This window comes from Fringilla coelebs (assembly GCF_963513975.1).
Source record: "Fringilla coelebs genome assembly, chromosome: 1".
NCBI classification, from domain to species: domain Eukaryota; kingdom Metazoa; phylum Chordata; class Aves; order Passeriformes; family Fringillidae; genus Fringilla; species Fringilla coelebs.
The window spans coordinates 106,156,125-106,182,664 of NC_140028.1; the positions used below are offsets into that span (position 1 = coordinate 106,156,125).

General features: G+C 41.7%; 1 protein-coding gene across 1 annotated transcript; it reads left to right on the forward strand.

Moving 5' to 3' along the window:
* Positions 1 to 232: 232 nt before the first annotated feature.
* On the forward strand, positions 233 to 24,393 carry MATCAP2 (microtubule associated tyrosine carboxypeptidase 2; the record flags this gene model as incomplete). The annotated part of the gene is made up of 7 exons (XM_084205516.1): positions 233 to 377; positions 7,342 to 7,988; positions 15,795 to 15,938; positions 18,038 to 18,170; positions 19,370 to 19,675; positions 20,185 to 20,282; positions 24,232 to 24,393. The coding sequence occupies exons 1-7, from the start codon at positions 353 to 355 to the stop codon at positions 24,391 to 24,393; spliced, it is 1,515 nt and encodes a 504-aa protein (XP_084061642.1). The 5' UTR covers positions 233 to 352.
* Between the last annotated feature and the right edge of the window lie 2,147 nt (positions 24,394 to 26,540).

Below are 26,540 nucleotides of genomic sequence, written 5' to 3' on the forward strand. Positions count from 1 at the left end.
CGGGTGGCGTCGGCGGGGAGGCATCCCGGGACACCAGCAGCTGCACTACAGGTCCCAGGGTGCAGCGCGCCCTCACCCCGCCCCCTCCAGCTCTCGGGCCCCGCGGAGCCCGCCGGGACTTGTAGTCTGCAGGGGTGGGCGGGCGGGGGCTCTGCCGGCGCGGCTCCCGCCTGCCGGCCCGGGGCCAGCCGCGCTCCCCGGATCCGCCGAGGCGGCGAGGCGGGCGCATCCCGCGGCGCCGGGCGCTGCCTCCCCGCCGCCTCCCCTCTGGGCTCCCCGCCCGTGAGCCGGGAGCCCGCCGCGCGGGGGGCAGCCGGCGGGGCAGAGCGGCGGCGCTGCCCGGCGGAGCACCATGCTGGAGTCCATCTGTGTCACCGGTGAGGAGCGGGAGCGGGGGCGGCGCGGTCCCCGCCGCCTCGGGGCAGCCGGCGGGCCGCCAGCGCTTCCCCGCCCAGCGAGGAAGCATCGCCCGGGCGGCGCCGCGGGTGTCGGTGGGGTGTCCCCTGGGGACGGGGAAGGGGCTCCACACCTGCCTGGCTCCAGGAGCAGGAGCCCCCCGGTGACGGGGGAGTGAGCGTGTCACCTGCGGGCCCTGCCCCGCGACACGGGGGAGCGCGGAGATGACAGCCGCTCCACTGGAACCATGCAAGGAAGAATGCCAGTAAAACTACCGCCGGTTATATCTGGTGCTTACACGTTTTGGCTCTACCCTTTGCTGTGTTCTCGGAGAACTTAACAAATCCTTAGGGGATGTGTGTATACAAACCTCTGTAATGACTATATAACGGTAATATAGACTGGTACTTGGTGCCGCACAAAACTGTCTTCTTGTGCTGTGTATAATACAGCTGCTGCTTGAAAACGGATGTTTTCCTTGTTTAAATTTGACATCCTTTCTTGTGTCATTACTTCAGCTGGCTCAAGCCAATGTTACTTTTCCACGGGGAAATCTATCTACAAGAAATCTGCTGGAGGTGTCTTGGTGTGCCCTCATTTGATACCCTTGCAATCATAACTAAGATCTCTTACAGCTACTCTTTCTCTGCATAATTGATATGCTGTTCCATCTGTGCATGGATATGACTAGAGTGTTACTTCTGATAATGGGAACAGAAATAAAGTTCATGGGATCGATCAGAGCAACCCTGGAGATGTGCAATAGCCACTGCAATCTTAAAGGATGAGATTTTGTGAAAAATAGTTATTTTGAGTCCATATCCCTCCATCAAATATTCCTGACTGCACCTGTGTTGCAGTAGAAACCAGAGACCTGCTTGGATGAGTTTCATCCTGTGCAGGTCTGCCTGTAAATCAGTGTTCTGTGATAATATCCTGAGTTTATTACATCAGTGGGAGTTTGTTGCTTGATTTCATTAGAGCCAAGTCTTCACTTTTATTGATTATTACTGTGCCCATGTAATTTAATTTGAAGGGTCCAAATTTGGAGTCAGTTACATAATACTGTATTTCAATGTAGAAGTAAACGTGCAGGAAACTGCTTGCAAGTGAGTCCAGATCTTTCTTTTTTTTTTTTTTTTTTTTTTTTTTTAGGGTAGAAAGAGTACATCTCAAATAGCATTGTCATTCTAAAGAAGAAAATCCAAACTGCCAATCATCCCTAAAAATGCAGAGTTACTTATGAGCACTGGCAGCTAATGAATCAGATATACAAGCTGGCTGATAGCTGAAACCTGCCCTTGGTTTTGAAGCTCAGAATTAAAAGCTGGATGACAGATAACACCTTTTACAGGAGAAAAGTAAATAGGTGGTTATTTTGGGGGGAGCATGTGGAGGGGAAAAATGAGTCTTAGGTTAAATGTAAAAGTTCCCAATATCATACAGGCTCTAGTTAATAAATAAGATGCTTGTGAAAATAGAAGGTAACTCAATGTCAGTGTTTTTACAGAAACTCATTGCCTAATTCTGCTGTTACACCATGTTCTGTCATAGACAGAGCTTCCAGTGCATTCTAGTTCAAGTTGCCTGACAGCTTCTGTTCAAAACTGGAGTGTTTTTAAACTTTAAAGGGATTTCCAGTAGTGAGGAAATAGAATATAGAATTGTGGTCAGATTTCGTTATGCCACAAATACAAGCCTGTAATGTTTGAGAGATAGTGGAACATTACCGGTTCATATACAACACTTTATGTTGCCTGCTTTTTTTCAGAATATTCTTTCTATAGCCCTCTGCACAGATAAACCATACAGTCTAGAGCCCATAAACTACAGAGCGTTGTGAATCTATTCAAATTTTCTGACTATTGGAGATAAACATTTCTTTGTAATGTAATTGTACCTTTGCAGTGTGTCAAAAGAAGAATCTTACTTGTCACATCTGTGTAGTTCCTTCTTATCTCACAATTTCAAACTTAAGTATTGCTTGTAGATAGATCACATACATTATTTGCATTCATATAGATTTGAAAACTGAAGTCAGCCTTGCAATGATTTCTGATTTTGAGCAAAAAGAAACTCAGCCATATTCTAACAGGGCAATGGTAATCGTAAAAACAAAAGCAGTGGCTCAGACCATTACATCCCTAGGATAGAAGGAAGCGCTCCATGAATGTGTTTGCTGACCACCTTAGTCACACTTGCAGTTTGGACAGGATTTGTTCAGTGTGCATGTATAACCTGAGTGACAGCTGCTCGAAAACTGCAGGAGCTCTCTGCTATTTTAGAGCAAGGCTGGCCAGACAGAGATATCTGTGCCACAAATACCTGTCATTAACCTCATTCCACCTATGGAACAGGTATTTAAGAAGCTGCTTGGATAGTAGCTGCCCTGTAGTCTAGAGGAAGGTATTATTTATACAGCACACACCAAAGGCTAGAAAAATGCTTACACTGGGATTTTACCAGGCATATTATTGACTTATTAGCTCAATCCATCAGTTTCTAAAGGACAGAGACCAGTAACATGACCTGGCTCCTAAACATAGCATAAAATCTAACATTTTTTTGTAACAAATAACCTCTGACAAGATTAGGCAGTGTCTGCAGTAGTGCCAGGTTCAAGGCTAGTGACTGGGATGAAATTTATACATAGAACGTGTTTCGTAAGTGCGTAATTGTCATGAAATTTGTTGTTCCCACATATTGTCTGTTAGCACTCATGGAGTCCATCCCTTTTCCAGTACTGCTGTGACACCTGCCTGTGCATAACTGGAAGTTACAGATAAAACTCCTCTTTCTGCAAAATGAAGCCAGTGGTACTTTGAATTGTTCTGTGACACGTACTGCACTTATGTCTGCAGGATGAAGTAAGTCCAGTACTGCCAGTTGCAGCTGATCTCTTGACAATGATGGGATTTTGGCTAGGGCACAACCTGCTCTCTTGTGAGATTCTTTAGACTCACAGGGGTGGTTGCCTTTGGCTAGCTGGCTGCCCTGCTAGCCCAGCTTATGGGACAGCAGGTGTTGAACACCATCAAGAGTGGTAGAGTTCTACTCTGGCCCAAGACAGACCAAGTTGCCATTAACAGGAGGGTTTTCTGTTCTTTGGTACCCTAAATTATGACAAAATGGGGACATGCAGCCCTTCTCTCCCCTCCTTGCTTATCCTTTTGCCTTTTTCTTTCTGTTCCTGTTGCAACAGGAGGGTTTTCTGTTCTTTGGTATCCTAAATTAGGACAAAATGGGGACATGCAACCCTTCTGTCCCCTCCTTGCTTATCCTTTGCCATCACATTGCACGCCAGATATGACAGATTGTTGCATGTAATATTTCACCTGTGCCTCTAGGACCATGTTTTTATTAGTGTTGTTGCAGAAAGGAACAAGATAGAAATAAATGGAAGTAAACATGATGGGGAGAATCTTTTAGGAAGAGACTGTATTAGTTTTGTTGTGGGTTTTGGGGTTTTTTTTTAATTGCTGAAGGGCTTGTGGCTTTGTGACTGTTGAGTCTTTGGAATTGAGGACAATGAAAAGAATCCTGGCTCATAAATTACATGAGGGAGGTTCTCAAAGGTAACTAGAGCCTGGGGCATATGTTCTTTAACAGTTTTCTACAGCAAAAACAGAAATAAGTCAGGAAATTCAGATTTGTACTTCTCAGAACACATGTAGCACATGTGGATGATATACAAAAGATAAAACCTGTGGGATTTGTAGCGTGATATCTGTAGTGTTACCCTGCAGCATGGTGGTTTTCAATTTGCCTTTTTCATATCTTTTAGAAGTAATCTGTCCAATGGTATCCAGAATTTAAAAGCTGGGAATCACTGCTAAGCAATCTATTCAATTAATCTGGGTTGATAATCCATTCCAACTGGCTACTCTATAGCAGCACAGTATCTCAGTACTTACTGAAATACTGAAGCAGTATTTCAGGAGGTTTTCAGGAGGCAGTGAATTTGGTTTTGTGCAATGAATTTGTTCTAAATTCAGAATACCTCTATTTCAATCACCAGGCATTGCTAATCAGTGGAAGCTCTTGGATATAGTAAGACAAGTTTCCTAGAAGACAGTATTTTCTTAATTTGGTTGATGCCGTGTGATCTACAGATGTGAGTTTAAAATATGTAATAGCTTAAACAAATGTACTAGAGAATTTTCTAAGAGAAAGAATTTTAAATTTGGTGCTCTGCAACATGATTTTGACATAGTCTCAAATATTATTTTCTAGTTTAATTGGTAATGATGTTCAGAAGACCTATACAAAATGTTAGAATAGCAGTTAAATGACTTCTGTGAAAACTGCTTTGTTATCTGTTATAATATTTCAAATGTGCCAGATAACCTGTTGATTCTGGGTTTCCAGCACAAATAGGCATGGAACAGTATCCTTTAGTCTGAAGAAAATTAAGGACAGCCACACTTAGTTTAGCAGCTGAAAAATCACTTGGCTACGAGATTGTGCTTATAGAGTAACTACAGATTGGGAACAACTATTTTTGATATCAGCCATGTGCATGTGAAACCTGCCAGTGCATGTTCAGCACTCAGCCATCATTTGTGACACTTCCAGGAGAATTCTAACTTACGCCTTTCAGCGATTGTCCACATATAAAAGCATTTATTACTGGCCAGCTGTACCTCTTAGCTCTAACAGCTTGCTGGCATGAGTTTTTGGTATTAGATTGATACAAGCGTTGGGGGAGGGAGGGAATGGGTGGTTTAAGGTCATTTTGAGTTGTTTCCTTGAATTAAATTTCTATTTTTTTTCTTTTTTATTTATCACTTCTTAGATGCTTGTGTGATATCAGTTCTAATTGTTCCATAACAGCAGCAATTTAAGGCTTCTCTATTCTTTGTGGCTTTTAAGAGCTGGTTAATAGAGAAGGTGAAGCATTAATGCCTCTAGTGTCATGTTATTTCTTTGTCTGTATTTTAAGAAGTAGCTGTGTAATTTCCAACTCCGGTTTTGTCTACCTAAGCAAAGTCATGTGCTCAGAAATTTAATATGTGTTCAGACATTCTGGAAATCGTAGTTTTCATGTACTCTTCTTAAAAGTAAGGATTCTCATTCTGTAATAGTTGATACAGGTCTGAAGTCAGTCTCAAATACCAGAAATATGAGAATGGTCATCCTATTCTGTTGCATCCAAAAAATGCATTTCTCTTATGTATTTAGTTTGATGTTGGTCTCCTTGTGATGGGGAACTGTGGTTTCTCACCGCGACAGCTCATGGGAGAGTAAGATAAGCCATGCAGGCAGTTTGTCACGTATGTGATGAGAATGATCTGACAGAATTTGAACAGGAATGCCAAGGAGCACGCTCCTGTGCCAAGCATAGAAAGAGGATTCACAGACTTATGATGGAAGTAAACTGAGTTTGCATAGGACACACATGCTTTAGTGAAGGGTAATAATCTAAGGCTTCTACCTCTCTTCTTTCCAGTAGAGAAAACACCCTGGTTGCAGATCACTCATCACAGGTTGATGCAAACAGGATCTCTGGTCTTTTTGGTTTTTGGGGCAGGATGTTCGGGAGAGCTGAGGAACACAGGTTGATACGGAATTGACAGAGGTCCAACAGCATGAAATACATTGTCATTGTGCTTATGTTGGGAGCAAAACTGAATTTTACTGTGAAAATAAAGCTGAAATTAAGCCACTGTTGATTTTTTTTCTGCCTCGGAGGCATTTAATGATCTCTTTGCTGCTATTACCTTCAGAGTATAATTACTGTATGTAAAGTAATTACAGTTCAACTACATATAACTGGGGGATGAAGCTCAAATCCCTTTTGCAGGCTTTAATCATGCCACAGCCGTATCTCCTGTTCTGTGAATCCTTTTATTTTATGTACAGAAGTAGAAAATATTTCTCTGTGGCACAATTTATTTGTATGTGTGGTTTCAGCTCACCTAATGTTCTAGGAGGAACTGGTTGTCAAGAGGAGGGGATGGTTAGAACCAGTGAAGCGAGGTCAATTCTCTCTAACAAGCCAGCACAAATGTTAAATTCAGTTTTAATCCTCAGTGACTTTTCCCTGCAGCTGCTCTGCACCAGGGACCAGTCTCCCCCCAAGGGCTATCCCAGGGGTCAGAGCAAGAAAGGATGGTTCACTCTAATTAAAGAAACTTTATTTGCTTCTTGCACTTAGTTTGATTTATGTTTCTTTTCAAGTGTTTTTTTAAGTCAGCTGTTATGGTAGAACAACTTTGATTAGATGAAATACACTTTGTTGTCTTAAGGATTTCAGGAGCGTTACTAGCTGATCTCTCTTGCCTCTTTAAACATAGCTTATTGTCTGTATTAAGAGTGAACACGTTACTCTTAAGTCCTTTAAACATATATTACTATCCATATCCTGTTGAAGATTGTTTACAGTGGCTGGCCCTTTCCAATGTTCTCACCCTTTTCTGAGAGTAAATTCTGTGAATCAGATTTTGCAGATGAGATCTCACCAGACTGCTTATATCACAGCACAGATCCCTGTGGGACTTCACTGTAAACACTGCTCACATGCTCCTATGCAGTTTCCTATATTTTAAGTTAGTCTTTATCCTTACAGAAAGCCTTCCTTGCATGATAAAGATCAATCAGCTCGAAATGATACATTGGTTAATGTAGCAGTAAATGTTCATGGAGTCCTGCAGAGTCTTTTTTTAACAACTAAGTTCTTAGCTGCCAGCAGTGTAGTTGTACGTGGACATGCAGGCATAAAACACTCGTTTAGCTGGATCTTACAAGTCCCGGTCTAATTGTTCAGAAGCGATATACACACTCAGTTCTCCCCTATGCCTAGAAGTCAAGATTAATGTGATGTGAGTGCAGTTAAGACATTTTGTGTTTCCTTTATGTTAGAGTTTTGAGTCCTTAAGATTAGCATCGCTTTGTGAAAATCAAGTTTGTTCTCATCATTTCCCTTTTTTTCCTCCCTAAATGCAGAAAAACTTCACTGGCCTAAGACAGAGCTTTCTAGGAAATCAGTCCTGAGTCTGGAAGTACACAAGCTGAACATTAATAATGAAAACAGCCTCCAGCATCCGCCTTCTGGGATCCTTAAGGACATTTTCACGACAGGAACCAGTAGCTACAACGTCCTTCTGCAGAGCAAAGAGGAGAAAAAACACCACGCTCAGAAGCAGCCGTCCTCCCACCACAAGAAGCTCAGGAGGGCCGCCACCAAGCGCCCCTCCAGCCCGCGGGGCGGCCGCGGGAAGGCGGCGCTGCCGCTGCCGGCCGGGCGGCGCTGCGGGCCCCGGCAGCCGCCGCCGCTCCCCGCGGGCCCCGCGGCCGCCGCCCTCGGCAGCGCCCCGGCCCCGGCGGCCCGGCCCCGCGGCAGGGCCCGCAAGCACTGCGGCCTCGCCAAGCCGAGGCAGGGCCCGGCCGCCAAAAGCCGTGGGCCGGACGGCGACGCCGCCGGCCAGAAGCTGTGTTTGCTGACTGCCATCAAGCCGTCCAACGTGGAGAAAGAGAAGGTGAAGTTTTTCGAGTCGGATTTCACGTACAATCCTCAGTTTGAATATGAAAACCCCGCTCTGCCACATGTGTTAGCTAAGCACAGCCATGCGTCTGACAGATTTCTTAAGCAGGTAGAGTTGCTTTTAGTCCCCTCCGTTTCCATTGATGATTTCTTCCTACCTTCCGTGGTATTTGGCTTTGTTTGTAGCAAGTAATTTCTCCTTATTCTCCCCTGCTCTTTGAAAGATGCACCAAAGATGAGAATGCACTGGTAGAACTGAAATAAAATCTTTTTAATTAAAAAAAAATTAAAACCTTTATGAAATTTACAGGATTTTAAGGGATAAGGGCACAGTTCCTTCTAAATGGGTTTACAAGAAACATAATTTAAAGCAGGAAAGTTTTGTAGGCAATGAGGCAGGATCCAGTAGAGGAAAAACACAGTGCCTAAACAGGCAGAGGAATAAGGCAGCATAGAAATCCTGCCAATCCTCTTGGTGACACAGGGATTGGGAGGGGATCGCAATTATTTGAGGTCATAGTTATTGGATAAGCATGTGTTGATGTTCCTTGTTTTAATCAACTTTGAAAGGGTATTTGGATATACATTAGACTCAATCAAGCAGCAGCCAAATTCCATTCCAGAAGGAGGTAAATTTTAAGAAGAAAATTTTGGCTTTTCATAACTTGCAGCCACGCTGGTAACATAGCTACAGACATTTCCATTCTGTGTAACTGCCTCAGCTCCCTGAGTTGCAAAAAACCTAAACAAAAAAGCCCTTCTTTCAACTTTGACCTAAGTGACAAAACCCAGTGCTTATCTGTACAGTAGCAGAAGCAGTACTTGCTATTTTTAAATGTTTTTTTTATTTTTAAATGGTTTAGATCTTATTTTGGTTTGACAGGCTTTTCTAAACAGAGACTCTTACGTATTCAAGTGATACCTAACTTGGGAAGACATCCTGCCATTCCATGAGTTTCACTTCTTTGCAATATGAATATTTCACTTAAAACTAAAAATTCCTGGTGGCAAAGACACATAAGATACATGAATTAAAAGGACTAGGGATTGTAAGAACTGATCCCTGACTTGTGAACAGACTGATTTTTTTTTTCTCTTTCTAAATCCAAGAATGTACAAAAGTGTTGTTACCCGTTACATCATTGTATTGATAGTCTCCATTTTCACATTGAAAATATCTGTATTTTTTAACAACTCATTTTCTGGGTTTTCATTAAAAATTTATTTTCTTTATGAGAAAAGGGAACAGCTGTTCTATTCTTAAAATCTTCTTCTGTACTTCCAAACAACGAACTAAATTGCAATGACACCAAATAAAATTGCCCCTTGACTAGAGCTTTTTAATACGTTTTCCTTTGATTTTTTTAGCAATATTAGCAACATAGATGACAGCAAATCAACTACTGATTTGAGAAACTGAATTTAATTCAAATTATCCCTTTTAGGATGGGTTAGCAGAGCCTTAAAAGTCCTTTTATGCAGGATGATTTTCTGGAGCAAACCTGTCTGTGGTTTACCCTTCTTTTAACAAAAACCCGTACGTGTAAATACTGAATATTTTAATAAGAAATGATTCCTCAATATTTTTCTGATTTGTAACTCTACCTTTTTCCCTGTCCATAAAAAGTATGGGAAAATAAAGGCCCTGTAACAACTTTATAAAAGGCAGTAAATTATTTAATATTAAAGGAAGTATATTTCTAACAGTTAACAAGGAATATGTAAATTGTTTCACAAGACTCAATTTGAGTCACTAGAAAAGCATGTATTCAAAGTTCAGCTCCTAAAAATACCAAACAAAAATACCTTGCACTTAGAAATGCCCAAACCAGCAGCTTTAACACAGCTCCCAGCCCAGCAGGTGTCACTCTCTCTCCTTTATCTACAACTAGCTATAGACATTTTCATCTCCACGCAAATTTGAATTTAATTTCATGCAGATTTACTATCCAGAAAAAGCATTAATCAAAAATTTTAATCAGGAAGTATTGTAGGAGCACTTGCTTTTCCTCATTGCTATTTTTTTTCACGCAGATTTTACTTGTCAGAAGAAACACGTAGGTATCTTACAGGAAGTTCAGAAAGGATGACTTCAGTTGCAAAAAAAGTACTCACAGTATCAAGAGCTGGGTCTGCAGTAAAAATGCAACTGTGTGTAGTCGTCCTTTTTGCTACAAGAAGGTTCAGTTCAGTTTTGTTGGGGGCTTTTGGTTTTGGAAGCATATTTTGCTTCTATTTATTGCTCCACTCATTTTAGAAAGCCTTGGTAACTGTGAACAGTTATTCCTATTTTTTTCTACAAAAGGTGCTCATGGCAACTTACACTTGCTTGCTCTTTTTTGAGGAAAAAGCTGTAAACCCAGCTCTTACTGACTGAACCCACCATGTTTATATGGGGCTTTCAGGATATTTAGGCAAAATGAGCTCAAAACCTGACATTTCAGAATTTTAGAGAATTTTTCAGTCATGTCAGAAATCTTTTTACCCACAGCTGTGCCTAGCCTGCTAGGACATTAAAACAGATTGTGTTTTCTTATTGCCCTTTCTGCATTTGTGCATGTCTATGAAATTGGTTAATATAGCATTACTGAAATATGTCTGGAAGACAAATCACACTCTGCCCCATTTATTTACTTTTTTAAAGGCAAAGAGCACTGAAGATTTGCAAACCATTAACCCAGCAATACTGCAGTGGGGAATGCACAGGCTTGTGAGCACCCACTTTACCCCATGCCTCTGCTTAAATGGGAGCTTTTAAACCTTGGGCACAGCCCAACACTTTTATTGATTGACTTTTCACAGACATAGAGAAAACATTTTTGAGTGTTTAATGCATTTGAAAAATGCTAGTTTTAGTGTCTTCCTCCTCATGCTGTGTTCTGTTAGTTTCTCTCTTCGTATCTATGTTATGATATTTTCTTCTTAGTAAGGTTTTTTCTCACATGAGTCACACAATACAGTGCCTTTAGGGAAGTAAACTGGAGAATAGAAAATAGCATGCAGATTTTCACTCTTCACAAGGATTAACATATCTGATATTACAGAAGTTAATTTTCTTACCGCTGTGTTCCAGGTCACCGCAGCAGCTCTGTACTCTGAAAGCTTTCTGTCTCAAACTACTTATCCCTCATTGTGAAGTTTCTTAGCACTCAAAGTGTTCGTTATTTTTGCTCAGATGCTAGAGGTGGCAATATTTGCTTAGAAATAGTCGTTCCCAGTGTTTGCAGAGCAGATGAACTTAACAGTTGCAATTTGCTGAACCAAAATCAGCAAGTTGCAATTTTAGGTACCCTGTTTCTTTGAATTGTACAAGGCAGCAAGAATTCTGTTTCTGTATACATTGAAAAAACCAACAAAAAAACCCCAACCATTTCATCAAATGAGTGATCCTCCCACAAAAGAGGATCCCCTTCCCTTGTACTCATAAGAGTTTAGCAGTTTTGAATTAATAAATAAACCAGTTATACCACATTGCAAGTGTTTGTGTGACACCTTTTAAGGCAATAATAAAAGTAGCCTACAATTAGCAAATTTATCAGATGTTGGGGAAAAAAAAATTAGGTGGAGCTGGAAGGCTAATAAACAGCATGGCATTCAACACTGAGTAATCCTTTGCTATGTCCAAGTGATGTCACAGCTGAGGCATGTGGAAGATTCAAGGACATGGCACTGTCTGTATAAAGCACTTAGTGTGAAACACTTCATTCTGCACTAGTAACAAATTCCCTTGCTAACTAGGATTTATAGATAAGGTGTGCTAATACATAACACAAAGCATGTCAGGCCATCCAAGTGGCACAGGTTCTCAGGGGCTGACACAGATGTCTCTCTTCCTCTAGAAGGGACTAATAGATCACTTCTGGTGATACCACGGTAGGAAAATAGCTTTACTTCAGAGCACAGTCTCATACAAAAACCCAGCGAGTATTGACTTCATATTCTTTACAAAGTAATTTAAAAGTTTTTAATTAAAAAATATTTCTATCAGCTCTAAATTACTTAAACATGACCTTTATGCCACTAAGAACAAGCATGCCAAAGACAAGCCTCTATGAACACTGAATAAAACCCGAAATACTACAGCCTGAGTGGACTAGAAATGCATTCTTACCTCCCTCCCTCCATTCCTCTTGACCCAAACAGCCACCATTTTGTGGCTGTGGATTAAACTAACAAGCTCAGCCTGGTACTGTTACCTAATGTAGCACCTTGGAAGCTTTTCTCCCCTCAGCAGATAAGTTATGCAGGGAGAAGAGCAATGGTGTCTGTCTACCTTATCTGTTTTACAAATCTCAGCAGAGATTGCAACTCCTTTGCAGCAGAGCTGCTTCTGAATGTAGGATGAGCTGACTCAAGTAGGAGGCTGACTCCTAGATCAGTGAGACCCTTCTCTGACTTGCTCGCCTCACACTACTCATAAGAAGTCTTATCAGTACATATTTCTACAATAACTCTCAACCACTGAGCTTAGTTGCTGGACATGGGTGACATGAGACTCAGAGACCTACTTGGCTGTAAATAATTTGTTTTAAAAAGCCAACACCACCATAACCTAATCCAGTCAAACAGCCTTGCCTTGCTCTTGTTCATGCTTCTGTGTCATTGCTTTCTTGAGCATTGGTAGAGTTTGCTGTGCCAGGGGGCTTGTCTTATGGTTGCTACTTCTTTTGGCACTCTTTGGCAGTGATCAGAGGGATAAGCAGACATTTTAGTGAAAAGAGCAGGAATTATTACTCCTAACCAGTAACCTGGTATAGCCACATAATTCTTATTTTCTTATTTTCCTCTATTTTTTTACTTGTTGCTGAAGAGTTTACAGTTTGGCCTTAGGAACTCCAGCAGTACCAGTGTTCTGCTGGCCCGGAGGCTGGAAAATTAGCTCATAGTTGGATGCTGCAGTAGGCAGCAGCTGGCATGCTGGTCTGGATTTTCCCCTTTCCCAGCAAGTTCTCACAACAGCTGACTGAGTCATCTCACCTTGGAGGCAGGTGCAGAATCCCAAATTAAGGGCTTGTTGTTGTACTCAGCACCTGGAAACCAAACATTCCCAAACCTTTTCCCTTCTGGAACCACCCCCAGCAGGAGTGGTTGTGGCAAGAAATGTCCAAACCAGGAACATCACTGGGGACGGGGCTCACCCCAGTGTCAGGGCCATCTGCCACTCCCTAGGGATTTGTGTGCAATGTGTCTGTGTGTGATGGCTCTCCCTGTTGTTTCAGTGCTTCCAGAGCCACACCTGCCCACTTGGAAAGAACTTTCAGGACTTTTTTCACTTGAAACAGAGTCAAGAGAAAAAGTGATCAGGGGAGCACCCTTCTTAGTAATTTCTGAATATCTGTTCAGCAAGGAGGAGGCTTAAGCTTAATGACTTTCTCAGTATGCAGGAGCTCAAACCTGAAACACCTGTCTGGATGTGGATGGAATGTTGGGATGTGGGTTACCTAGTGTGGCACATAAAGAAGTTTCCCCTTGAAGCTGTGAACTCTGTCAGGTTAAGGTGAGAGAGGTTGGAGTGGGTCTGTGTTTCTTGAGGAGGACCTGTGTCTGAAAACCTGCTGTTTGTATTGTGCTGTTGATTCAAGTGTCTCACAGCATTTAGGAAAGTCTTCAACAGCCCAGGAAGGTGCTGGCAGGCAGGAAGAGTTAGAACTTGGGTCTCCTGACTCCCAAAATCATGCTGCCTCCTGTAGCCTGGAGGTCTCAGCTCCAGGGAGTTTGCTGTTACAGACAGCCAAGCAGGAGGTTTGATGTGTTCAGTGTTCATTTTCTCACTGTTCATTGTGATGAGGTGGTTTCAGAAAATTCCTGCACTCCAGCCCATCACAATGAACAGTGAGCAAATGGAAGGTGGAAGAGACCTTAAAGATCATCGAGTCCAACCCATGCCCTAACACCTCAACTAAACCATGGCGCTGAGTGGCACATCAAGTCTTTTCTGAAACACATCCAGGGATGGTGACTCCACCACCTCCCTGGGCAGACCATTCCAGAACTTTATCACCCTTTCGGTAAAAAACTTCCTCCCAATATGCAACTTATATTTCCCCTGGTGCAGCTTGAGACCAACCCCCACCTGGCTACAGCCACCTTTCAGGGAGTTGTAGAGAGTGATAAGGTCACCTCTGAGTGCATTTCAAACAAACTTAGGCATCCTAGAATTTAAGTGGGTACTTAGTGTTTAATCTTATAGATTTAATTGAAATTTAATATCAACAAGTGAAGACAAATTTCATGCTGGAAGATTGATTGACAGATGACTTCTTCCAGAGTGAACAAATAAAGTTAATTAATTGTTCATAGAAACCTGATATACCAAACAACTAGTAGGTGATATAAATATCTTAAGGATCTGGCACGTGGCAAAGGAGAATGAAGAACTGTTATCATGAATTGTTCAGGCTGCTGGCTGAGAATAAAGTTCCTGGGAAAAGGGTGGGAATATTTAGGTCGCTTCTTTAAGTGAGGATTTTGTATAAGACAGGCAAACGCCTCAGAATGTGCAGACACTAAAAAAATTATAAAACAGACAATGTTTTTAGAAGTTAAAATTCATAGGTAATTTTAAAAAAGGAAAAAATGGTTTGGAAAAATATACAAGACAAAGAAATACTGATCATTAGGTGCAATATTTCTTTGGCATTCAGGTAAGTGACATTTCCTCCATCAAAGAGCTATTAGACTTGAAGGATATGTCTAGCTGTCATTTATGGGTTTCAGTAGCAATTACTCAGGGTTGATTAGTTTCAACCTGAAAAACATCAGAGAAGGATTGTTGGTAGCTGTGAGAGATAAAAAATTAAGCCAATTTTTGTGGAAAATCAGTCAACCTGCCAATGTCAGAATTACATAGCTGGAGACAAATGCATTCATGAAGGGATGTAAGTGTATAATGTACAAAGAGATTCAGTCTCCAATATTTTCACCTTTTATTGTTAGTGGTATTTTCTTAGCCAGAATATTAATTTTTTAAGGTAGTGCCAGGAGCTTCTATTATCAAGTCTATGACACAAAGCTATTCCCTGTAGCTGGACTGTTGCTGGGAAAGAAGTTATTCCATACCAAATTTTCTTTTAAGAATGTGTAATGGCATGCTGGAAAGAAGATAACTGGGGATGAGCATTTCACACCCCATCAATAAAATCTTCAATATGCATAGTTCAGATCATGGCTATGAGCTGCTCTTCTAGCAGCAATTTCTAGGAGAATTGTTGATACTACTCTATTTATGTCATGAAATAGGCCTTCATTTTGGGGGGTTTTAAAGAAGTACTGTGGTTTAAATGAAAAGTTTAAATCAAAGTTCTGTAAATTAAAGTTCCTGCTCTCTCCCCCTTTCTTACACAGACACCCATGGTACAAGGGATTTTATTGCAAGGAGACATTTTTGGTAGAGGTATTATTGTTAAAATTATAGTTACACATCTGCTTAACCAGTGTTCCTAAATTAGAACATGCCAAGAAATGAAGCGAGATGACAGTAATTGTTGATCTTTTTAAAATTCTTTGGAAAAACATAAAAAGAAACATGCTGTCAAACTGCAAATGTCCTGGAGACCTGTTACATCTGTTTTACAAAGCAGTCGTACAACACTGCCAGAATGAAAGAGAAAATGGGTATTATTTCACTAGACTGATAATCATCTAATCATCATACTGATGTATGTGGGTCTAAGATGAGTTGATCAGAATCTTTTTTCAGTACTTTGGCATTAATGTATATCTGAAGATGGCATAAATTCATTGCAGAGCGTGTCAGCATGTATTAAATGAGTACAGCCTGTTAGTGACTGCCAGTGATTTCAGAAAAGGAGGATTTTAAACTATGAAAAAAAGAGAGATTGAGAAAGAGAGAAAGAATACAAGTGTCATGGGGATCTTACTGCCCTGATATTTGCTATGCTTTTTCATTTTATAGTCCATTAATATTATGAAGCGGACATTGCAGAAATATGGAAGCTATGAAAAATTTGAGCAGGCCACTGGAGGCAGCTTGCTGACCAAAAGTCGTATCTGGAATCACGTCAGGAAGTACATGGTGAAAGAAGGCTGTCTTGGTGAGGTAAGTCCTGCACTGCATCAGGAAAGAAACACTTGTGTGGACTTCAGACACTGGATGGACCCAAGAGACCATCTGGGAGGCCTTTCCTCCATAAGCACAAGAATATTCCTTACATCATACTTTTCTCATAGCTAAGCCCAGTCTTATGTCTGAACAATTGAAACTACACACATTCATTGTGAACCCTTCAGTCATCTCTCTGAGCCTGTTTCCTGATTCATATATGCTTTTTCTTAAATTCTCTTCTTTTGGGAGTACCCAAGAACGACACCCTTCCTTCCCTCCTTTTTTCAGCTACTTGGAGACCAGCACATTTCCATTTATTCATCAGTTCTGCCATCTGTTCTCCGGTATCAAATTATTTACACCAAAGGAAAGAGTTAAGAAAAGGCCAAGAAAAATAAGCAGCAGCCCAAGAGAATGATTTATAAGAAGCAGCACAAATGAAAGTGACATAAGTGAATAAAAATGTCTGAAAGAACTTGTTGAGTTGGTTTAAGTGCTGTTTTTTCCTGGCTTTAACCATCTAATTTTTAGAGCCCTGTGAAAAAAACCTTATTTTCTATATTCAGAAATTTAGAAGACCAGGTTGATGAAGTTACATGAAATTGCTTAGAAAAGTCAGATGAAATTGAATGTATAAGAAAGGGATTAATCCAAATGAAATCACCAGATGACGGAGTCAAAGACTTGGATGAGATCACTGGCAGCAAGCAAGAGGAGTCTGGAATCATGAGGCAAAAATTCATTTCCCAGAAACTAGGTCTAATTGGTCAACATAATATTATTAGAAGAAACTGCTAAACTCATCACATTTTTGTGAGACTATGGTTTGACAGTGATAACCAGAATTTACCCGGGTTACTAAGGGTGGGATTAATAAACTACAGTTTAGAGCAAGCAGAAAAAAATGTATGTTTTGTCTTTTCCTGTGCTTTTATCTCCGTGTTCATTTTTGGCTTGGTTTGACTTCATGGCAGCTGGATCCTGCATCCTCATCCAGCAGCCCATGTCCTTCTTAATGAAATACTTCACTCTTTCTGTGAAAATAGGGTTAATACATCATGCTTAGGATGGTCTAAAATATGAAAATACTCTCTCCAGCTGAAGAGGTGTTTTTATAAAGTCAAGTGGCACCTGTCCTTTATATCTAAATGCTTCGGGATTTACTTTTTTTACTGCCTCCTAAATGCAAGTTATATGGGACTGATGGTTTGCTGTTGAACTTGAAGCTGAAGGTGAGTTTTGAGTACAGGGAAGTGTTATATTCATGCCTTTGATCCCTGAGTCCTTTTTTTTGGATACTAAAAAAGTAATCTTTATTTAAAGTAGAGTCCCTTGTACTCTTTTGAGTGGTACTGTTTCATTAGGCTATACATGAAGAGGGAAAGGTGCTTAGTCTTCAACAAAGAGTTTCACTTTTCCCTTTCAGTCACTTGTTTAAAAAGGCCTTTGGAAGTCAAATAATACAATATATCAATATGCATTAGTTTCCTTCTCTGCAGGTTTTTGTTTTGATTACCAGTTTTCCAAGAGAAAACAGGAAAGCAAGAACTATTTTGCTGTGTAGAACAAAACAATGCCAGTATTTCAATATTTCAAGTCTGCATCATGTAACAGGAGAAAATGTACACAGTACTTCCCCCTCTCATTGAAGTGGCTTTAGAATTGCAACTGAAACGCATTCAGACAGCTAATTATATATATACCTAGTCAATTTACGTGTTCTGATCTAGTATTTTTCAGTTCTCAGTAATACTAAGATAATTCAACACAGTTCAAAACCTGGTATTTTCTCTAATTTATTGTGCATGCAATTGCTCCCTGCCCTCTGAGTCTAGTCACTATTACCATACTAAATTTTCCAGTCTCACTTTGGTCTATCTTCACCCGCACTCACCCCATAAAGTCTGAGCTTCTGTCAGTAGCACAGGTGAGCAGGATAAACTCCTTCAGAAGGCTCTCTCACGTGATCACAGGACAGTTGTGGAGGGCAAGGGACCAAAGAGAAATGAAATCATGGAAGAGCCAGAGGAAAAAGCAGGATCAGGAGCGAGAAGAGAGCTCTTTCAGTTCTGCCTGAACTCTCTCCTCTTCAGATTGTGGTCCATCTCACGGAGGACCTGCTGTCGCGAGCCTCCATGACCGTGGTGAACGGCCGCCCCACTCTCACCATCAATGTCTCCACCGCGCGAGAGCACTGGCTGGAGGGGATGCTGAGACACGAAATTGGTATGAGCATCACATCCCTTCTGCAGGCACAGGGGAGTACTTGCATGCATTCTTACTTATGGCACAGTGGTGGGCCAGGCACTGGACTGGTACAGTAGGAGGGAACATCCCTATCCAAAGAACCTCTGCTGGAGATGTGCTAAAGGGAAGGAAAAACCTTTTTGTTACTGCAGCATGCGGTAAAAGGATCCTAGGGTTCATAGATATTAGCATTTTAGATCAGATCCAGAGCAAGCTTTTGAAATGTGCCTACCAGCCAGTCCCACTTACAGCACTGAGGTTCCCATGCCAAAGGAATCTTGGAGCAGACAGAGAGTAATCCTTTCAGATGATGCTAACCAAAAGGCTCTGCTCCAGGGCAGACTTTCTGTGCTGTCATTGCTCAGGGACATTTTGCTCATTTGAGCAATTTTCTTTAAACTACTTTAGAGTTTAAAAAAAAAACAAAATAATATGACTGTTCAGCCTTGGCTCTGGCCATGTCACTTTACAAACCTGCATCTGTCACGCTGCACTGCTTGGAAATGTAAGCATGCTTTAGGTATAAAGAATTTATCCAGTGGTCCCTAAACTGGTGTAAAATTGCTGTAGTTTTGCATTACACAAGGTTGGCCCAGCCCTGCGGAAAATTTCTACTAATTTTTCAGTGCATCTGTTTCAACCAAGTACATAAAATATTGATAAACTTGACTAGTGCCTGAATAGCAACTGAAGAGTAAGCCTTGCAATTGCCTAGAGCCGCTGTTACTCACATTTTAGGGGACATAACATCTTCCAGGGCTGCAGTAGTGCTGTTTATTCACCTTCAGGAGGCAGCATTTCTGCCCTTTTACTTTGATTTTCCTTCCTGCTGTTCCCTACAATGCCTAGCCCATGCCAGAAACAATTCAGCGTGTAAGACTTCTGAAAATTCCTTTTCACAGATTTAGAAAGTCAAGTCCTCCTGATAGTTGCATTCCTTAAGCATTTTCAGGAATTTCACTTGCAGTCAGTAGGTGAATATTTGTGTGGTATATATATCTCTGACAAAATGTCTGTTGTAGACAAGGCTAAAATCATCTCTTTTCCCAGTGCCCAGTCCTACCAGCTCAGAGTTCTGAAATGGGTATCTCCTTATATATTTTGTAACTTCTTCTTAATCATTGGATGCTACTGTTCTAAGTTCCTGAGTTCCTTTAATTTTTTTATTTTTTTCCCAGGGACTCATTACTTTCGGGGTTTCAATAACAACAGCCAGCCTTGGTGCAACCGCAATGGCCGTAGGAAACACGGGTTAAAGCCAATCAACCCCACAGAAGAGGGGCTAGCGAGCATTCACAGTGTCCTGTTCCGCAAAGACCCTTTGCTCTGGAGAGCTGCCCTGCTCTACTACACAGTGTACCAGGCCAGCCAAATGTCCTTCAGTCAGCTTTTCCAGGATGTGGGCAAATTCGTCAAGGACCCCAACACTAGGTGGGATTACTGCGTACGGGCCAAGAGGGGGTGGACTGACACCTCACAACCAGGTGAGTTCCCTGTTTATCCTCTCTTGTTTTGGACTTCAGGGGGGTTTTTAGAACATGCACAGAGCTCCCTAATCATGTCACACAGTCAAACCTTTGCAAAAGGGAAAAATCGGACTCCACACTCTCTGAAACGGGATCTCAGGAATTCTGCTCTGGAAAACAAGGCTGAAAGTGCTCTTGGGTGAAACCTTCAAGCTGAATCAGTAAAGGATTTTTTTTTGGTGGAAGTGGAACATAAATGCAAAACTTTGAAAAAATTCATACTTACAGTTTGACCTGCTTTCTACAGATGTAATGTTGCCTGTGGTTATTCACAGGCCCTATCTTCTATATATGATTTCTTTTTCTGGCTGGTGGTTTTGCCTTCTAGCTAGTTTTTGGAAAGGTGTTCAAAGTCAGGGCTATAAATATCTGGTTTTTAAAAATAAAATTGTTCTGCTCATAATGGCTTCTGAGAACATGCCTTGACCAAACACTGATAGAGTGCAATGTATCTCCATTCCTTTCAGGCTGTTTCAATAAGGACCAGGTGTACTTGGATGGCATCCTCCGAATCCTGAGATACAGGGAATCCATTGATTTCCATCTTCTGACAGCCCTTGGAAAGGTGATTGAACTCATTATTCCCGAGGGTACAGTTTTATCATTTCAGCAAGCCTGCCTGTAATGAACTATGAGTCATGGTGCTTTTACTTTGATCTAGAATTCTCTGCTCTGTACAGCACCTTCAATTACACTGTGCAAGTTGCAAGTATTTTGAGGTCCTAAAAATTTCTATCAGCTTGACCTCATTCTTCACTTATCAGATTAAGATTTTATGGTCATATTTCTCAGAGTTTCCCACTGTTAATGGGATACTACCTGACTTGAAGTACAACAGACTGCCTTGGCCAAACAAGACAGGCACTAGATAAGGCAGTGGTCCTAGAAGATGACAAAAGGAACCATTTGACATTAATGCACCCCCCTTCCACCACAAAGAGTATTTCACCTCAAAGTTCTCTCACTGATGGCAGGAGTTTTTAAAAAATGAGGGTTTTTTTTCCCCCCAGAATAATGGCATTTCTATATTCACAGAATGTGAATGAACTTTAGGTCCATTCTAACTGTCGTGGCTTGTTTGTTCTCAGCTCATCCTAAAATGTGCAGAAATTTTGTCACACTTCCTAAACCCAAGGATTGCTAAGCTTTCACAGTTCATTAAGCAGGGTTCATACTCACATAAACAGGGAGTCAAATTGACTTGAGCTTGAATTTAGAGCTGGTATACCAACATTTCTGCCTACTTAGCAATCAGTGGGGGATAAAGGAAAGGGGTATATTATGATAGAGGGTTTTGGTCCACATTTGAGTTTTCCCTTTACTGTCAGAATCATCCTTATTGATAAGCAAGAGCTATTTAGGTAATTGAACCAAGTTAGGAAGCTTTGAAAATAAAATCACACTGTCAAATAAGTCTGCAAGTTTCTCTCTGAAATTTCCTTGTGCTTTAAGCCTGCTTAACTCCACACAGCTTCTGCCTGCTAAACCACTGAACACACAGTTCCTTTACTGCTTTATGCAGTAAAGGAAGTGCAGGGAGTCTGCAGGTTGTCAGGCCACTTGAAAAACACACCAAGTCAATCCTCATAAAATTACAGCTTCCACTATGACCCACATTGCATGGCACCCACATTAAAGGTCTACAAGCAATTTATTTCTAGCAGTATGATAATTTAAAAGTGCTTGATTTTACAACTTTTAAAATCAAGGGATCCTAAAATGTATTCTGAATGGTTTAGCTTCAGTCAAGCTGGAAATTTGTATATCAGGGCAATGTCTGTTTTCAGCATCACAGATTAGTTGAGGTCTGCAGAGCTCTCTCAACATCATCTAGTCCAACTTCCATGCTTAATTAGTATCAGCTAGAGCAGTTTGCCCTGGACCATGTCCAGTTGGGCTTTGAATATCTCCACTGATGGTGACTCCGTAACCCCTCTGGGTGGCTGGTGCCAGTGTTTTTCCACCCTCATTGTACAGAAATGTTTTTAGTTCAGATGGAATGTTATGCATTTTAACTGGTGCCCACTGCCCCTTGCCCTGCCAGTGTGTGTTGGTGAGAAGAGCCCCATTCCCATGTTTAGACACACGGATGATTCCCGTGAGCTTGTTTTTCTCCAGGCTAAACAGTTCCAGCTCTCTCAGCCTTTCCTCACAGGAGGGATACTCCAGTGCCTTCATCGTCTTAGTGACCCTTCACTGGGTCTGCTCCAATATGTCTTCTCACAAAAGAGAGAAGCATAAAACTTGCACTGGGATCCAGCCTAGTGATTTATCACCACTTTACATGGGGGATTTACTTGGTTTTTTTTAGGGTGGAATGGGAGGATCAGGTTGTTCCAAAGGGAGTATTAAGCTTGGCTGGCACATTTTCCATGTCCTGCCTTCCTGTTGCTTCTGACATTACTTACAGTGTAGAAGAGCGTGGTGTGAATATATGCAAGCTGTTCAACATACCTAGAAGTGACTAAGGAAAACACTTGAAACCTGAGAAAAGGTGCTTCTTAAAAGGAGCAGTTTTAAAACTTCGCAGGAAAGAATCAAATACAGGAAGCACTGCAAAATATTCATGTGGTAATTGCACCCAAATATTGCCAAAGAGAAATAGAATGCAGATACTGGGCGCACTTGAGTTTAGCATAACTACCAGAGTTTGAAAAAGTAAAAGCAGCAAAATATCACCTACTGCTGTTTCCCAAGAAACACATGAGCACATTATGAAGACCATAAATAAGCCTGTTTTAGCCTCAGTCTTTTTTATCTAGTGAAATGCCTAATAAAATGTGGTAAGGAAAGCAACCTGTTTCCACCATAGGATGGGATTATGTTTTTGATCTCCTCAGGAGGCCAACTTTGGTAATTTTTTAGCAATTGCAAGGACTGGAAAAATGCATGCCATTCAAACCGTATCTCAGATTATAGATACATGTTTCTTGTTTGCAGCAGTAACAGAAACCTCTGAACATAAATATGAGGGGAGAAGGATCCTTTTTCTTTCTTTGGGCAGGAAAAGAGGTAGAATTTTATTGCATGTGGTGCTGTGTCTCCAGACTGAGAGATGGTATGGTTTTGTGGAGCTCCTCTCTATCCACTTCTAAGTTAATTAGGTGTAATGCCACACAGTCTTCAAACAGCAGTATCTTAGTGACTTGAATAAGCCTGGGTACGGGTGTCTGTTTGTTTTCTTAATTGGGTGCATCTTGTCCTTGCAGCTAGAAAAGCCCACTTGTGTACTCGGATGCAGATTGATTCTCCTTGTGGGCTTTGTTCCAATTATCATTGCCGAGATATGCACCTGTCTCTGTGGATCAGGTTTAGCAATCTGGATTGCACTGTCCTGTCTTTCCAGAAAGCCCTTCCATGCCCCTTGCACACTGGTAAATCCTTCATCTGCACTTTAATTGCTGCTGAGTAGAAATCATCACCTGCCAAGAGGGCAGGCTGCTTCCAGGGAAACCAGACCCTACAGGGCTCAGCTCCTTAGGGGAAACATGGGGCAAAAAGGTTGGAAGGAGCAGGCTCCACTCAGGCCACCTGGCACAAAGCTCATTTGAAGCACAGCAAGGCTGGTGGGCTTTGCCAGAGCATATGCTGCTGTCTGCAGGGTGCCCAGAACACACAGCTTGGAGACAAAGTGACAACCACACAGATTTCATCACACTGGACAGCTGCCCAAGGAGTCCTCTGTGCATCCATGGAAGCTTGTGCCCAGCCAAAGCAGTCATCCTTTCTGGACTATCATTCACAGCATCTTGAGCTACTGTGATTAGAAGTCCTAGCTTTTAGAATCATGAGACTATGAAGATAGAAATATCCATTTTCCTTAGGGAAAAAAGCTACCAGATCCTCTAATAGCTGCAAAATGAGAGTTCAGTACCAATACCCAGAAGGCTCTGATGCCATGAGGCAAACCCAGTCTGCACTGTGCTGAATGTGATAAACAAAAAAACTAAAATTGGGATGCTTAGGTATTGTTCATGCTGTAGTTAGTTACTAGAGATGCATTTTAATTTAGCTTTGCATAAACACATTTACTAATGAAAATGAAACAGCAGAGTTTAGGTCAGCTGGCACCATGCATTTCCCAAACCTTTTCCTGTGCTGTGCCTGTGCTGCCCTCTCTTTCTAGTTCCTTAGACTTTTGCACAGTGTTTTTTCCATTCTCATGTAAATCTTTCTGCCTTTTTGAGAAGGCATTCCAAGACTCACATGTGCTCCATCCTTTCACTCTCTCTATTCCTGCAGCTGCTGTATATGATTCTCATTCACATTCCTGCAAGTCTGTTCACTGATTGAATCAAAACAGAATCAGGAATTATGAAAGCATTTGCTAAATTTACACTTCTTTTCCATCTTCCACCAAAGCACACAGTTGCTGATGTTTTCAAACGCTTCTCCAAGGTTTTAAATTCTCCTGCTCTGAAATATTTTCTCATTTACAGGAGAGAATTTACAGCAGCAGCAGCAGGGAGGCAATGGGACTGTACTGCTAAATTGATCCATGTCCTTCCTTACAGATCTCATATGAGGACGTGGATCGCCTGAAAGGATTGGCTGTGATTGAGAACATGAGGGTGCCGCACTTTTTGCAAGACCACGCCCGGTATATGGAACACTTGAAAAAGATCATGGAAGTCAATGAGCTGACTGATGAGGAGCTCCAGGATCTCATAAATTAACAGTAGTAGACGTCCATTCACTTACTGTGTGAGGATGTAGAACTGGACTTCCCAGAGCTTGCAAAAAGGGACTTATGAGGAGTGGGAGGGAAGAGTGGCCAGAATATGTGGAATTCAGAAAAAGCCCCTTTATGTCCTTTTGCATTGTGATTGTATGCTGATTATTTTTTAAAGGGATTGTGCATTTTTGTAAAATTTGGCTTAGAAATTCCTCTGCAGTGATCTGTCCAACCATCTACTCTGTTTTGTATGTTTGGTATAGTGCTCAGTGCTGTCTCTTGTAATGTATTGCCTTTTCCCTCCCAGGTTTAGAGGTGGAGGAAAGGAGACAGAGGATAAATTCCCCCTTAGTTCACTTTTGTTTGCCTTATCTTTGGTCATAGCTGTCACGGTTCATAGCAATAGAACTGCTGTAGATTATGCTGCATTGCTGTCTGCATAACTTTCCCATTTAGTCATCACTGCAATGAAAACAGAAAGTTTAAAACAGTGCACAGAAGCAGGTCTTTGTGCCATGGGATTGAAGTCTGTAACATCACAAAATGTTTCAGGGTTGTTTTTTTTTTTAGTGAGAGGATTAGCATTTAAGAAAAGAGAGAAAAGGTAGTAGTGCTGTTTTAATGATTGTAAGTGGGTAGCAAAGCTTTCCCCTTCATTCCCTCAAAAAGTTACACTGTTCTACATTTTTATGTGTATGGTACATGTTTCGGGAAGCTGAATTCTGGGAAGGGCCTCCCTCCTTTGAGGACAAGCATAGCATGTCTAGGAAATTCAGCATGGCAGTGTTTTGGAAGGAGGATTGAGCAAAACTGTGATTTCATGACCTATGGTTCTAAATAAATTCAGGAACACAGGGCCACAATCCAGCACAGCAGGCAACACACTTGTGCTTTGGATCACCTGAGCCTACAGAGGACCAGGTCACACTTTTGAGCAGTGCCCCCACACTGCAGCAAGCTTGAGCTTGCAGAGCTCATTTCAGAAAAGAGATGTGACTGGGGGAGAGAAGATGACTCTCAAGTGCCCTATTCCTGTGTTCCAGCAGAAGTGCTGCACCCCTCTGGAGCAACTTTACCTCTGTTTTAACTGCAGGTGCTATGTCCAGGACCAAGGAAAGAAAGCTTCTTGTAGCAAAGAGCTTTCTCTAGTCACATGATAAATAACTTAGATGATGCAGGAGGACTTACTACATAAGCTACATTTTCTGATTGTGGAGTATTATGGAATTGGTGAGGCAAAGGGTTTTGTTTTAGTAGGCAGAATTTTACAAGGGCTCCTCTGAGCTTCTGGGAAGCAGCTGTGGCCAGAGAGGCTGGGCAGAAACTAGTGGGAGCCTTGGACAGGGCTTCTGCCCTTTCTTATCCTGCTGCTCTTGCCCACTGGTAGCAGTCTTGGCATGGGATAAGGTGAGTAGATGAAGCCAAGATTTCCTCCACACCACATTTGCATGGACCTGAGCCACAGTATCCCTCCCCTCTTCTCTGTTCTTTAATGTAACAAATGCAATAACTATCCCACCTTGTTTTGTACCAGGACATTACCAGACATTACAGTAAAATCTTGAGAACATGTTTCCTGATCCATAGGAAAGTCTGTGAGGAAAGGGTGATGGCTGCCTAAGAGGTCTGAAGGTTTATAAATAATCCCATAAAAGCAGCTGCCTTTCAGATACTATTGCAGATTGTTTGCAGTGGCTGGCTGACTGCTGCAAAAAAGAAAATGCATTCAACAAGCATAAATTTACTAAATTTAGTTGTTTTCAAGGCAGGGACTGAGAACTGCTTGCAGCAGCCTTAATTTTGTGTTGTCAATATTGTTGAGGAGCTGAAAGCCATTCAGCCTCTATGCTGTTTTCTCTCCTTTCCTCCTCCAGTCTAGTTTGGTCACTGGTGACTTGGCCTGCCCAGCTTTGTTTTAGAGCTGTGCAGAGCAGGCTGCAGCAGCCTGACAGGAGCCATTTGCGGCCAGTCCCGCACGTGTGCTCCAGGTTTTGGCTCCTTTGCCAGAAACAGCAAGAAAGTCACACATGACTGAAGTCAAGCCAAGGATTACAGTCAGGAGCTGTCTTTAGAGTAAACTGGGCAGAGATCTTTTGAGCTACACTGTGGAAAAATCTGGCTCGCTTTGCTGACCCTGGGGTATGCAAA